The 12,903-nt window shown below is 44.3% G+C and overlaps 1 protein-coding gene across 1 annotated transcript in view; it reads right to left on the reverse strand.

The window, feature by feature from the left end:
• Window positions 1-12,903, reverse strand: part of prtp (pretaporter) — a 107,609-nt gene that overhangs the window by 45,434 nt on the left and 49,272 nt on the right. Inside the window, exon 3 of the mRNA XM_068369678.1 lies at window positions 424-532. Coding sequence (XP_068225779.1) covers window positions 424-532 — 109 coding nt within the window. The remainder of the gene's footprint in view (window positions 1-423; window positions 533-12,903) is intronic.

Here is a 12,903-nt window from a genome sequence, read left to right on the forward strand (position 1 = left end):
TCCCTTCCATAGATGCAGTTACATCTCAGAAAACTTATACATGAGAAAGAAAACAGGAATCTGTGAGGAAATCCAACTGAAATGGATAACCTTTGCTTATTCCACTGAAATGAGCCCTAGTTCCTTAAATTATAATGGAGGATAAAAAAGTATATCAGACACTTTCATTTAATTACATAGAGAAAGATATGACTTTTAAGGGTAAAAATATTAATGGGAAGCTAAAGTAATAAACTAGAAAATATTCCATCAAAATAGTCCAGTAATCAGGTATATTTTTCTCTAAACTAATACCAATCTAGTGCAGCTACACTTCCATAACTTTTTACCTTATTCAGTATTTCTTATAATAAATTAAAGCTCATCAGGTACTGAAGTATTATGAAAAATATTACCATAAAAAAAGTACAATATCAATATTACCTGCAGTTCTTTCCCAAGTTGTTCCGACAAGAATCGTTCTAAAGACGCCAAATCTCTCGGGCCCCTAAATTTTACTCCTCCATCTATGCCTTTGCTGAACATTTTCAATCTGAAAACACATAAACAAAATTTCCTTATGAAGAATCAAAGACTAAATACACACGTATTTATATATATACTGTATAAATACATATAATAGTGTATAGTAGAGTACTAATTAATAGGATTAAGGATAAAACAGAAAAGGCAATCTTAGAAGTACAGGGTGGTTTTAGAAGAGGTAGGGGATGTATGAATCAGATTTTTATAGTTAGGCAGATATGTGAGAAATATTTAGCAAAATGTAAGGAGGTGTATGTTGCGTTTATGGATCTGGAGAAAGCTTATAATAGAGTTGATAGGGAAGCGATGTGGAATGTGATGAGGTTTTATGGAATTGGTGGAAGGTTGTTGCAAGAAGTGAAAAGTTTCTACAAAGGAAATAAAGCGTGTGTTAGGATAGGAAATGAAGTTAGTGATTGGTTTCCGGTGAGAGTGGGACTGAGACAGGGATGTGTGATGTCGCCGTGGTTGTTTAACATGCATGTTGATGGAGTGGTGAGAGAGGTGAATGCTCGAGTGCTTGGTCGAGGATTGAAACAGATAGACGAGAGTGATCATGAATGGGAGGTAAATCAGTAGTTGCTTGCGGTTAATACAGTATTGGTTGTAGGCTCGGAAGAGAAGCTTGGCCGATTAGTGAGAGTTTGGAAGAGTATGTGAGAGAAAGAAGTTGAGAGTTAATGTGGGTAAGAGTAAGGTTATGAGATGCACGAGAAGGGAGGGTGGTGCGAGGTTAAATGTCATGTTGAATCGAGAGTTATTTAAGGAAGTAGATCAATTTAAGCACTTGGGGTCTGTTGTTGCAGCAAATGGTGGAGTGGAAGCAGATGTAAGTCAGAGTTCAGTAAATGAAGGATGCAAAGTGTTGGGGGCAGTGAAGGGAGTGGTAAAGAATAGAGGGTTAGGCATGAACGTAAAGAGAGTTCTGTAAGAGAAAGTGATTGTACCAACTGTGATGTATGGATCAGAGTTGTGGGGAATGAAAGTGATGGAGAGACAGAAATTGAATGAGTTTGAGATGAAGTGTCTAAGGAGTATGGCTGGTGTATCTCGATTAGATAGGGTTAGGAACGAAGTAGTGAGGGTGAGAACGGGTGTATGAAATTATTTAGCAGCTAGAGTGGATATGAATGTGTTGAGGTGGTTTGGCCATATTGAGAGAATGTAAAATGACTACTAAAGAAGGTGACGAATGCAAGAGTTGATGGGAGAAGTACAAGAGGAAAGCCATGGTTTGGGTGGATGGATGGAGTGAAGAAAGCTCTGGGTGATAAATAGGAATGAATAGCAAGCGATTGTGACGCAGTTCCGGTACGCCCTGATGCTTCCTCTGGCGCCTTGGTCACCGCAGAGGTAGCAGCAGTAAGGGATTCGGCGTATGAAACCTCATCTGTGGTGGATAATGGGGGAGGGTGAGCTGTGGCACCCTAGTTGTACCAGCCAAACTCCGCTGAATCCCTCGTCAGGCTGGGAGGAGCGGAGAGAAGAAAGGTCTCCTGAAAGAGTGGACCTTTTCATTGCCTAAGGTCAACAACAGAATTTTCCTCATCTGAATTGGCAGAGATTGTCAATAGTGTCAGGGGCTCATTTGGGGGATCCAAGGGTAGGGGCAATAATAACTTTATTCATTATTATTTTTTGGAGAGGAGGAATAAAATAAAAAAATAACAAACCAAATGGGAAAAAAAAACAGATCAAGGGGTCCAGCCGGTAAGCCAAAATATGGGGCTATAGGCCAAAAAATGCAAAATCCTGAAAAAATTCACTGAGCTTCATATGGTAATGGAGAATGTGTATACGAAATATTTTATCAAATTTCTCTTATTTTCATAGTTACAGGGTAATTATTAAAAGTAACCCAATAAGCCAACAAAAAATTGACCCCTACAGGAAAATGCAGTATTTCTTCTGCTATCACAAATTTTGATGATTATAACATTTCAATATAAAATTGTGATCAATGGCATCTGTATAGATTCCATGAGTAACAAGATAGGAAGTTATGATTACACCCTTCAGTGCTAGCACAAATCTCAGAAAGAGTACACGTTTGAGTTTGACCTCTGACATTCGCTCGCTTTTACGTCTATTTTTCTTAGTTTTGCCAAGAATTTCATCATGCCAAAGAGGAAAAGACAATTTCAACATCACACTAACATAAGGAAGAAGAAAACTTATTCTAATAAGAGTTCAGAAGCTGATAAAAGTGAACCCTCGCTACTTCGCGGTTCGACCATCGCGGATTCACCACTTCGCGGATTTTTTTCATAATGCATGTATATACATATATCGCGGATTTTCCGAAAAATGTTATTTTCATTAGTAAAATAAATTTTTGAATATACTTACCCGATGATCATGTAGCTGTCAACTCTGTTGCCCGACAGAAATCTACGGTCGGGATACGCCAGCGATCGCTATACAGGTGGGGGTGTACACAACAGCGCCATCTGTGAGCAGGTACTCAAGTACTTCTTGTCAACAAGAACTCAATTTTCTCCTCGGTCCACTGGTTCTCTATGGGGAGGAAGGGCGGGTCCTTAAATTCATGATCATCGGGTAAGTATATTCAAAAATTTATTTTACTAATGAAAATAACATTTTTCAATATTAATCTTACCCGATGATCATGTAGCTGATTCACACCCAGGGTGGTGGGTGGAGACCAGCATACATGTTAACAAAGAAGCTAAGTATCCCGTATTTCATTTTATTAGTTATTCAAAAATAACATAAAATAAATAAGTACCTGGTAAGGAAGACGACTTGAACCATTACTCTGCCTTTATTAAGTACGTCTTCCTTACTGAGCGTAGCGGTCCTCTTAGGATGCTGAACGACTCTTAGGTGCTGAAGTATAAAGGGCTGCAACCCATACTAAAGGACCTCATCACAACCTCTAACCTCGGCGCTTCTCAAGAAAGAATTGACCACCCGCCAAATCAACTAGGATGCGGAAGGCTTCTTAGCCGACCGTACAACCCATAAAAAGTATTCAAGAGAAAGGTTAAAAAGGTTATGGGATTATGGGAATGTAGTGGCTGAGCCCTCACCTACTACTGCACTCGCTGCTACGAATGGTCCCAGGGTGTAGCAGTTCTCGTAAAGAGACTGGACATCTTTGAGATAGAATGATGCGAACACTGACTTGCTTCTCCAATAGGTTGCATCCATAACACTCTGCAGAGAACGGTTCTGTTTGAAGGCCACTGAAGTAGCCACAGCTCTCACTTCATGTGTCCTTACCTTCAGCAAAGCAAGGTCTTCTTCCTTCAGATGAGAATGTGCTTCCCTAATCAGAAGCCTGATGTAGTAAGAAACTGAGTTCTTAGACATTGGAAGAGAAGGCTTCTTGATAGCACACCATAAGGCTTCTGATTGTCCTCGTAAAGGTTTTGACCTTTTTAGATAGTACCTAAGAGCTCTAACTGGGCAAAGTACTCTCTCCAGTTCGTTCCCCACCAAGTTGGACAGGCTTGGGATCTCGAACGACTTAGGCCAAGGACGTGAAGGAAGCTCGTTTTTAGCAAAAAACCGAGCTGCAAGGAACATGTAGCCGTTTCAGATGTGAAAACTATGTTCCTGCTGAAGGCGTGGATCTCACTTACTCTTTTAGCTGTTGCCAAGCACACGAGGAAAAGAGTTTTTAATGTGAGGTCCTTAAAAGAGGCTGATTGGAGAGGTTCAAATCTTGATGACATAAGGAACCTTAGGACCACGTCTAGATTCCAGCCTGGAGTGGACAACCGACGTTCCTTTGAGGTCTCAAAAGACCTAAGGAGGTCCTGTAGATCTTTGTTGGTGGAAAGATCCAAGCCTCTGTGGCGGAAAACCGCTGCCAACATACTTCTGTAACCCTTGATCGTAGGAGCTGAAAGGGATCTTACGTTCCTTAGATGTAACAGGAAGTCAGCAATCTGGGTTACAGTGGTACTGGTTGAGGAAACTGCATTGGCCTTGCACCAGCTTCGGAAGACTTCCCATTTAGACTGATAGACTCTGAGAGTGGATGTCCTCCTTGCTCTGGCAATCGCTCTGGCTGCCTCCTTCGAAAAGCCTCTAGCTCTTGAGAGTCTTTCGATAGTCTGAAGGCAGTCAGACGAAGAGCGTGGAGGTTTGGGTGTACCTTCTTTACGTGAGGTTGACGTAGAAGGTCCACTCTTAGAGGAAGAGTCCTGGGAATGTCGACCAGCCATTGCAGTACCTCTGTGAACCATTCTCTCGCGGGCCAGAGGGGAGCAACCAACGTCAGCCGTGTCCCTTTGTGAGAGGCGAACTTCTGAAGTACCCTGTTGACAATCTTGAACGGCGGGAATGCATACAGGTCGAGATGGGACCAATCCAGCAGAAAAGCATCCACGTGAACTGCTGCTGGGTCTGGAATCGGAGAACAATACAACGGGAGCCTCTAGGTCATCGAGGTAGCGAACAGATCTATGGTTGGCTGACCCCACAGGGCCCAAAGTCTGCTGCAAACATTCTTGTGAAGGGTCCACTCTGTGGGGATGACCTGACCCTTCCGGCTGAGGCGATCTGCCAAGACATTCATATCGCCCTGAATGAACCTCGTTACCAGCGTGAGCTTTCGATCTTTTGACCAGATGAGGAGGTCCCTTGCGATCTAGAACAACTTCCTCGAATGAGTCCCTCCCTGCTTGGAGATGTAAGCCAAGGCTGTGGTGTTGTCGGAGTCCACCTCCACCACCTTGTTTAGCTGGAGGGACTTGAAGTTTATCAAGGCCAGATGAACCGCCAACAACTCCTTGCAATTGATGTGAAGTGTCCTTTGCTCCTGATTCCATGTTCCCGAGCATTCCTGTCCGTCCAATGTCGCACCCCAGCCCGTGTCTGATGCGTCCGAGAAGAGACGGCGGTCGGGGTTCTGAACAGCCAAAGGTAGACCTTCCTTGAGAAGAAAGCTGTTCTTCCACCACGTTAGAGTAGACCTCATCTCTTCGGAAACAGGAACTGAGACCGTCTCTAGCGTCATGTCCTTTATCCAGTGAGCAGCTAGATGATACTGAAGGGGGCGGAGGTGGAGTCTCCCTAACTCGATGAACAGGGCCAGCGATGAAAGTGTCCCTGTTAGACTCATCCACTGCCTGACTGAGCATCGGTTCCTTCTCAGCATGCTCTGGATGCATTCTAGGGCTTGGTTGATCCTTGGGGCCGACGGAAAAGCCCGAAAAACTCGACTCTGAATCTCCATACCCAGGTAGACAATGGTCTGGGATGGGACGAGCTGGGACTTCTCTAAATTGACCAGGAGGCCCAGTTCCTTGGTCAGATCCATAGTCCATCTGAGATTCTCCAGACAGCGACGACTTGTGGGAGCTCTTAAAAGCCAGTCGTCTGACGGAGCCGGACACAAGATCATGGTACTGCTGCACAGTCTGTGAACTGTCAACCATGGGGAAGCGAGGAAGTACAGCGACAACCCGAAACTGTCTAGACTGTCTGGGTAGTACAGACAACTCCTTATCGGGTTGCTGAGGTTGCCGCACTGCGTCACAACAAGTCACCTCTGCTGGTTGTTGAACGTCTTCCCAGTGACACACTGACTCCGTAAAAAAAAATTCTCTATCAAGGACTAAGCTTGGACTGCATGTCTTGCAACAAAGCTCAAGGTCTATGGGAGCAGGTGTGGCAACAGACGGGGTTAGCGACTGAAGCGGAACCATTTACCCTCCCTGGAAGCATGCTTAAATAAAAGTCCATAGGAGGCTAAGCAGCTTAAGGCTCCTCTCCAAATGACAGAGTCCTCAAGGGAATATCAGAAGGAGGGAGAACAGCACTTTCTCATCTACAGGAACCATATCCGAGAAAAGCTAAGTTCTCTCAGTGAGGGTTTCACTGGTGCAAAAGCAGCAGACCAGAAGGCAACGTTATGAAACTGCTTGACAGTCTGTGAACTGTCAAAAACTGAACTGTCAACCACAACAGGAGCGTGAGGACATACAGCACTGGTGTATAAGTAGCAGACCAGAAGGCAACGTCATGTAACTGCATGACAGTTTGTGAGTTGGCAACAACCAAAGATGTGTGGGGAAGCCTCAACTCCTGCCTGACTAGTTTGCTGCTGGCGAGTGGCGGTAACCACAGTGTGTTGCGGAGGCTGACACACCGTGTCAAAACACGGCAGCTTGTGGTAGCTCCCGCACGGCAACGGAGTGCTCTGTGTGTGGGAGTCATCATACATCTGGCAGGGTTGACTGTGCATGGGTGGAGGAGCTCTCACAACAAGAGTGTGAGAGCATGAAGCCATGCCGGGCGCACAACCGTGGGAGGTGTAGGCCCACGGGTGCATCGTCAACCTTCTCCGCAGTCGGAGTGTGGGAGCTGGCAACAACAAAAGCAGAGTGCTGGTGCGTGGGAGGGGCTGCGGTGGGTTGAAGAGCATGCGGTATGGTATGCAGAGCATGCTGTAAGGTATGCAGAGCATGCTGTAAGGTATGCAGAGCATGCTGTAAGGTATGCAGAGCATGCTGTAAGGAATGCAGAGCATGCTGTAAGGTATGCAGAGCATGCTGTAAGGTATGCAGAGCATGCGGTATGGTATGCAGAGCATGAGGTAAGGCATGCGGCTCATGCTGCATGGTATGCGGCTCATGCTGCATGGTATGCGGAGCATGCTGTAAGGTCTGCAGAGCATGCTGCATGGGCTGAGGAGAATGCCGCATAGTGCTGGAACCCGGCAACTCCTGATGCGGCAGCTCACGCATGTTAGCAGATGGTGCAGCAAGAACATGCGTCTGGCAGTGAGGACTGCGCATCGGTGGAGGCGCTCTCACAGGTGTGGTGTGGGAGCAGGCAGCCGCAGTATCTGCTGAGCGCACAACCTCGGCGGGTTGTAGGTAAACAGGCTGCATTGTCAACCTTCCAGCATGATACTCCTGCATGAAGGAGCAAGCTGAGACTGTATAGTCTGCAGCATGGACCACTAGGGTCTATGAAAGACAACAACAAACGGAGCTACTGTCCGTTGTGACTGAGGGTCTAAAACAGCCGGTGCGGCAACAGACGGAGTTACTGCCTGTTGCGGTACCACCTAGCCTCTCTTAGGAGGTGTGCAGTTGTCGTACTGCAGCGAGTCCGAACTGACCCAGTGGCTACACCTAGGCCGTTGGACTTGCGCGGAAGGGACCGACTTGCACTTAAAAGCTGCAAGATTTGGTCCATGGTTTCTGCGAGAAACCTCTTCCGCAGACGAGGAATAAATGGGCTCTCTCGTCTTTGTGTGGGTGGGGTGATCACGTCGGCGACGTGTGTAGATACACCCGAAACCACAGAGGGAAACGTCTGTTCGTCGATCAAGGCCTGAGGAACCCATAAGTCCTTCGACATTACTTCTCCCCTGGGCTTGGGAGCTTGTAAGAGGTATCGGACTAGGTGAACCACTGGCACGAACAGACGAACCCTCGAACGCAACACTGTAACACTTTGCGCATATCACTTTATCACTTTTGATTTTCTGCTTGCACTTATTTCACTGAACTCGAAACTTTAAGTGGTTTGTACCTGAAACACGCAATCCTATCCTTCATTAAAAGGTAGTAATTGCGAAAACAGTATTACAATGTAACAGAAAAACATAATGAAAGATAAAGAATTCAGTGGCTGGAAAAGAGACTAAACACTAGATCAAATAAACTACTTTTAAAATCTCTCACCGCATAAAGCCTGGGAACAAGAATAAAACTCTAGAAACGTTTTACCTTCTTCCCCTCTATCGACTAGGGAGAAGAGCAAAAAAAAACGAGAACAACGTTACCCGCTTGAACGAAACGTTTATCCTCCTCTCTCTCCCTCCGTCTCTATCTCTCTCTCTCTCTCTCTTGACTTAGAACCTGAGAGATGAGCCCAATTATATATATCGTTAAAACATATTATTTGTTAAAGGAAAAAAACTGAAAGGTTTCCCAAATAAAAAGTTCCTTTATTAGAATTAAAACCATTTAAGCTAAGAAAGAATGAACGAAACGCTAGAATCGGTTTACTCTTACTGCAACGTGAAACCGTGAATACTCTCTCTCTATCGTAACGATAGAGCGCAAGTTGAACGTTCTGAACGTCAACAACTGCGGAGACTAAACAAAACGTTAGTTCAACTTTGAAAACAGTACGAGACTTATCAAAGAAATTCTTTCAAAAACATAAAATTAAAATAGCATAAATTCTTAACAGGAAAAACGATATGACGAGCTCAATGTTAATTAACTTCGGTTCCAAGTAAGGACCGCCTACTATTAGGAAAGGTCACATATTTTTTTTTTTTTTTTTTTTTAAGGAAAGTTAATCGAAGAGGCCTATAAATGGCGGAGAGATATAAAATAAAAAGTGAAAGAGAGTCTATACTCTCTTCGACACCAACACTTCCGTCTAAGGGAAGGGTCGGCCATTTAAAAGTGAAAGAGAGTCCATACTCTCTTCGTCACCATAATTAATTCAAATTAATTCCAAAAGCTTGCTAAGCTAAAGATAAAGCTTCCTGAATAGCGAAGGCTAAACTCTAGAGCAAATACATCACCAAATCGTGAACAATAACTCCAGAATCAACAGCGTATCCAAGTAGGTCTAGCCGGAGGCACGACAGAGGAAAAATTGAGTTCTTGTTGACAAGAAGTACTTGAGTACCTGCTCACAGATGGCGCTGTTGTGTACACCCCCACCTGTATAGCGATCGCTGGCGTATCCCGACCGTAGATTTCTGTCGGGCAACAGAGTTGACAGCTACATGATCATCGGGTAAGATTAATATTGAAAATTTCGAAAATACCGCGATGTGACTGATGGTGCGAGATAGGAGAAAGTAAGGAAAATTGAATCATGATTGATTTTCAATATAAATGAAACTTTGAGGAGCAACAAAGATATCATTTGTTAGAGAGATAGAGAGAGGTAAGGAATGGGAGGTAGTGAAAAGTAGCCCAGAGAGAGAGAGAGAGAGAGAGAGAGAGAGAGAGAGAGAGTGTTGTTTTAAATGTAATAAAAAAATTTTTATAGGTTATAACACATTGGTGCTTATGTAATATCAACTGTATACTGTAGACGGTTTGAATAAGTTAAGAAATGAGCGGCAGCTAGACGTCAGCTAATCTAATCACAGCCAAAAGTAAAACAAAAAGAAGTCAACAATACTCGATTTTTAAAACACACCCGAAATTTAAAACCAAAGTACATGCTTTCTTAATGTGCAATTAACAATTTAAAGAGTAGCAATTTTCTAGAATAAAATAATGTTTCCCAAAAAATAGTGGTTTGCTGATGAAATTGGGTGCCGTATTTTTAGCAACGATTGAAATGGATGTAAACTCGGCATAATTTTTTCATTTCGTATTTAATTGACACTAAGAAAACTAATTTTAGTTTCTTCATCTATATGTAAGTATTGTATAACACGGAGGGAGAGAGAGAGAGAGAGAGAGAGAGAGAGAGAGAGAGAGAGAGAGAGAGAGAGAGAGAGAGATAGAGAGAGAGAGAGAGAGAGAGAGAGAGAGAGAGAGAGAGAGAGAGAATGAGAATGAATCAGCTGTTGTAATTGAATGCTGTGTTTTTGTTTCGTGAGAATTTCATCGCCACGACTATAACAACAACATACTGTACTGAACTTTACAGTATTATACAGACTATTGTACTGTAATATGATAAAGTAAAATACTTGTAATAACCTATTTTATATGAAATGGGGCTATTTTTTTTGTTTAAAATATGTTATTTTCATTAGTAAAATAAATTTTTGAATATACTTACCCGGTGATCATGTAGCTGCAGCTCTGCTGCCCGACAGAAAAAACCTACGGGCGGGATACGCCAGCGATCGCTATACAGGTGGGGGTGTACAACAACAGCGCCATCTGTCGAGTAGGTACTCCAGTACTTCTTGTCAACAAAGAACCAATTTTCTCCTCGGTCCACTGGGTCTCTATGGGGAGGAAGGGTGGGTCCTTTAATTCATGATCACCGGGTAAGTATATTCAAAAATTTATTTTACTAATGAAAATAACATTTTTCAATATTAATCTTACCCGGTGATCATGTAGCTGATTCACACCCAGGGGGGTGGGTGGAGACCAGCATACATGTTAACATTAGAAGCTAAGTATCCCGTATTTCATTTTAGCAGTTATTCAAAATAACAAACATAAAATTAATAAGTACCTGGTAAGGAAGTCGACTTGAACCATTACTCTGCCTTTTTAAGTACGTCTTCCTTACTGAGCCTCGCGATCCTCTTAGGATGCTGAGCGACTCCTAGGTGCTGAAGTATGAAGGGCTGCAACCCATACTAAAGGACCTCATCACAACCTCTAATCTAGGCGCTTCTCAAGAAAGAATTTGACCACCCGCCAAATCAACCAGAATGCGAAAGGCTTCTTAGCCTTCCGTACAACCCAAAAACAACAATAAAAAGCATTTCAAGAGAAAGATTAAAAAAGGTTATGGGATTATGGGAATGTAGTGGTTGAGCCCTCACCTACTACTGCACTCGCTGCTACGAATGGTCCCAGGGTGTAGCAGTTCTCGTAAAGAGACTGGACATCTTTAAGGTAAAATGATGCGAACACTGACTTGCTTCTCCAATAGGTTGCATCCATTACACTCTGCAGAGATCTGTTTTGTTTGAAGGCCACTGAAGTAGCGACAGCTCTAACTTCATGTGTCCTTACCTTCAGCAAAGCATGGTCCTCCTCATTCAGATGAGAATGGGCTTCTCTAATCAAAAGTCTGATGTAATAAGAAACTGCGTTCTTCGACATCGGTAAAGCAGGTTTCTTAATAGAACACCATAAAGCTTCTGATTGTCCTCGTAATGGCTTCGTACGTCTTAAATAGTACTTAAGAGCTCTTACTGGGCATAGCACTCTCTCTTGTTCGTTTCCAACCAAATTGGACAGACTTGGAATCTCGAACGATTTGGGCCAAGGACGAGAAGGGAGTTCGTTTTTAGCTAAAAAACCAAGCTGTAAGGAACATGTAGCCGTTTCAGATGTAAATCCTATGTTCCTGCTGAAGGCGTGTATCTCACTGACTCTTTTAGCTGTTGCTAAGCAAACGAGGAAAAGAGTCTTCAAAGTGAGATCTTTAAAAGAGGCTGATTGAAGCGGTTCAAACCTTGCTGACATCAGGAACCTTAACACCACGTCTAAGTTCCAACCTGGTGTGGCTAACCGACGCTCCTTAGAGGTCTCAAAAGACTTAAGGAGGTCCTGTAGATCTTTGTTGTTGGAAAGATCTAAGCCTCTGTGGCGGAAGACTGCTGCCAACATGCTTCTGTAACCTTTGATCGTAGGAGCTGAAAGGGATCTTACTTTCCTTAGGTGTAAAAGGAAGTCAGCTATCTGCGTTACAGAGGTACTGGTTGAGGATACTGAATTCGCCTTGCACCAGCTTCGGAAGACTTCCCATTTTGACTGGTAGACCTTGAGAGTGGATGTCCTCCTTGCTCTGGCAATCGCTCTGGCTGCCTCCTTCGAAAAGCCTCTAGCTCTTGAGAGTCTTTCGATAGTCTGAAGGCAGTCAGACGAAGAGCGTGGAGGCTTGGGTGTACCTTCTTTACATGCGGCTGACGCAGAAGGTCCACTCTTAGAGGAAGAGTCCTGGGAACGTCTACTAGCCATTGCAGTACCTCGGTGAACCATTCTCTCGCGGGCCAGAGGGGAGCAACCAACGTCAACCTTGTCCCTTCGTGAGAGGCGAACTTCTGCAGTACCTTGTTGACAATCTTGAACGGGGGGAACGCATAAAGGTCTAGATGGGACCAATCCAGAAGAAAGGCATCTACGTGAACTGCTGCTGGGTCCGGAATCGGTGAGCAATAATTTGGGAGCCTCTTGGTCATCGAGGTAGCGAACAGATCTATGGTGGGCTGACCCCACAGGGTCCATAGTCTGTTGCAAACATTCTTGTGAAGGGTCCATTCTGTAGGGATGATCTGACCCCTCCGGCTGAGGCGGTCTGCCATGACATTCATGTCGCCTTGAATGAACCTCGTTACAAGCGATATGTTTCGATCTCTTGACCAGGTGAGGAGGTCCCTTGCGATCTCGAACAACGTCATCGAATGAGTCCCTCCTTGCTTGGAGATGTATGCCAAGGCTGTAGTGTTGTCGGAGGTCACCTCCACCACCTTGTCTAGAAGGAGGGACTTGAAGCTTCTCAAGGCCAGATGAACTGCCAGTAGCTCCTTGCAGTTGATGTGAAGTGCTCTTTGATCCGGATTCCACGTGCCCGAGCATTCCCGACCGTCCAGTGTCGCACCCCAGCCCGTGTCCGATGCGTCCGAGAAGAGAAGGTGGTCGGGGGTCTGAACAGCCAGTGGTAGACCTTCCCTGAGAAGAATGTTGTTCTTCCACCAAGTCAGTGCAGACTTCATCTTCT

Source organism: Palaemon carinicauda, unplaced genomic scaffold (assembly GCF_036898095.1).
Source record: "Palaemon carinicauda isolate YSFRI2023 unplaced genomic scaffold, ASM3689809v2 scaffold8, whole genome shotgun sequence".
In the NCBI taxonomy this organism is placed as follows: Eukaryota; Metazoa; Arthropoda; class Malacostraca; order Decapoda; family Palaemonidae; genus Palaemon; species Palaemon carinicauda.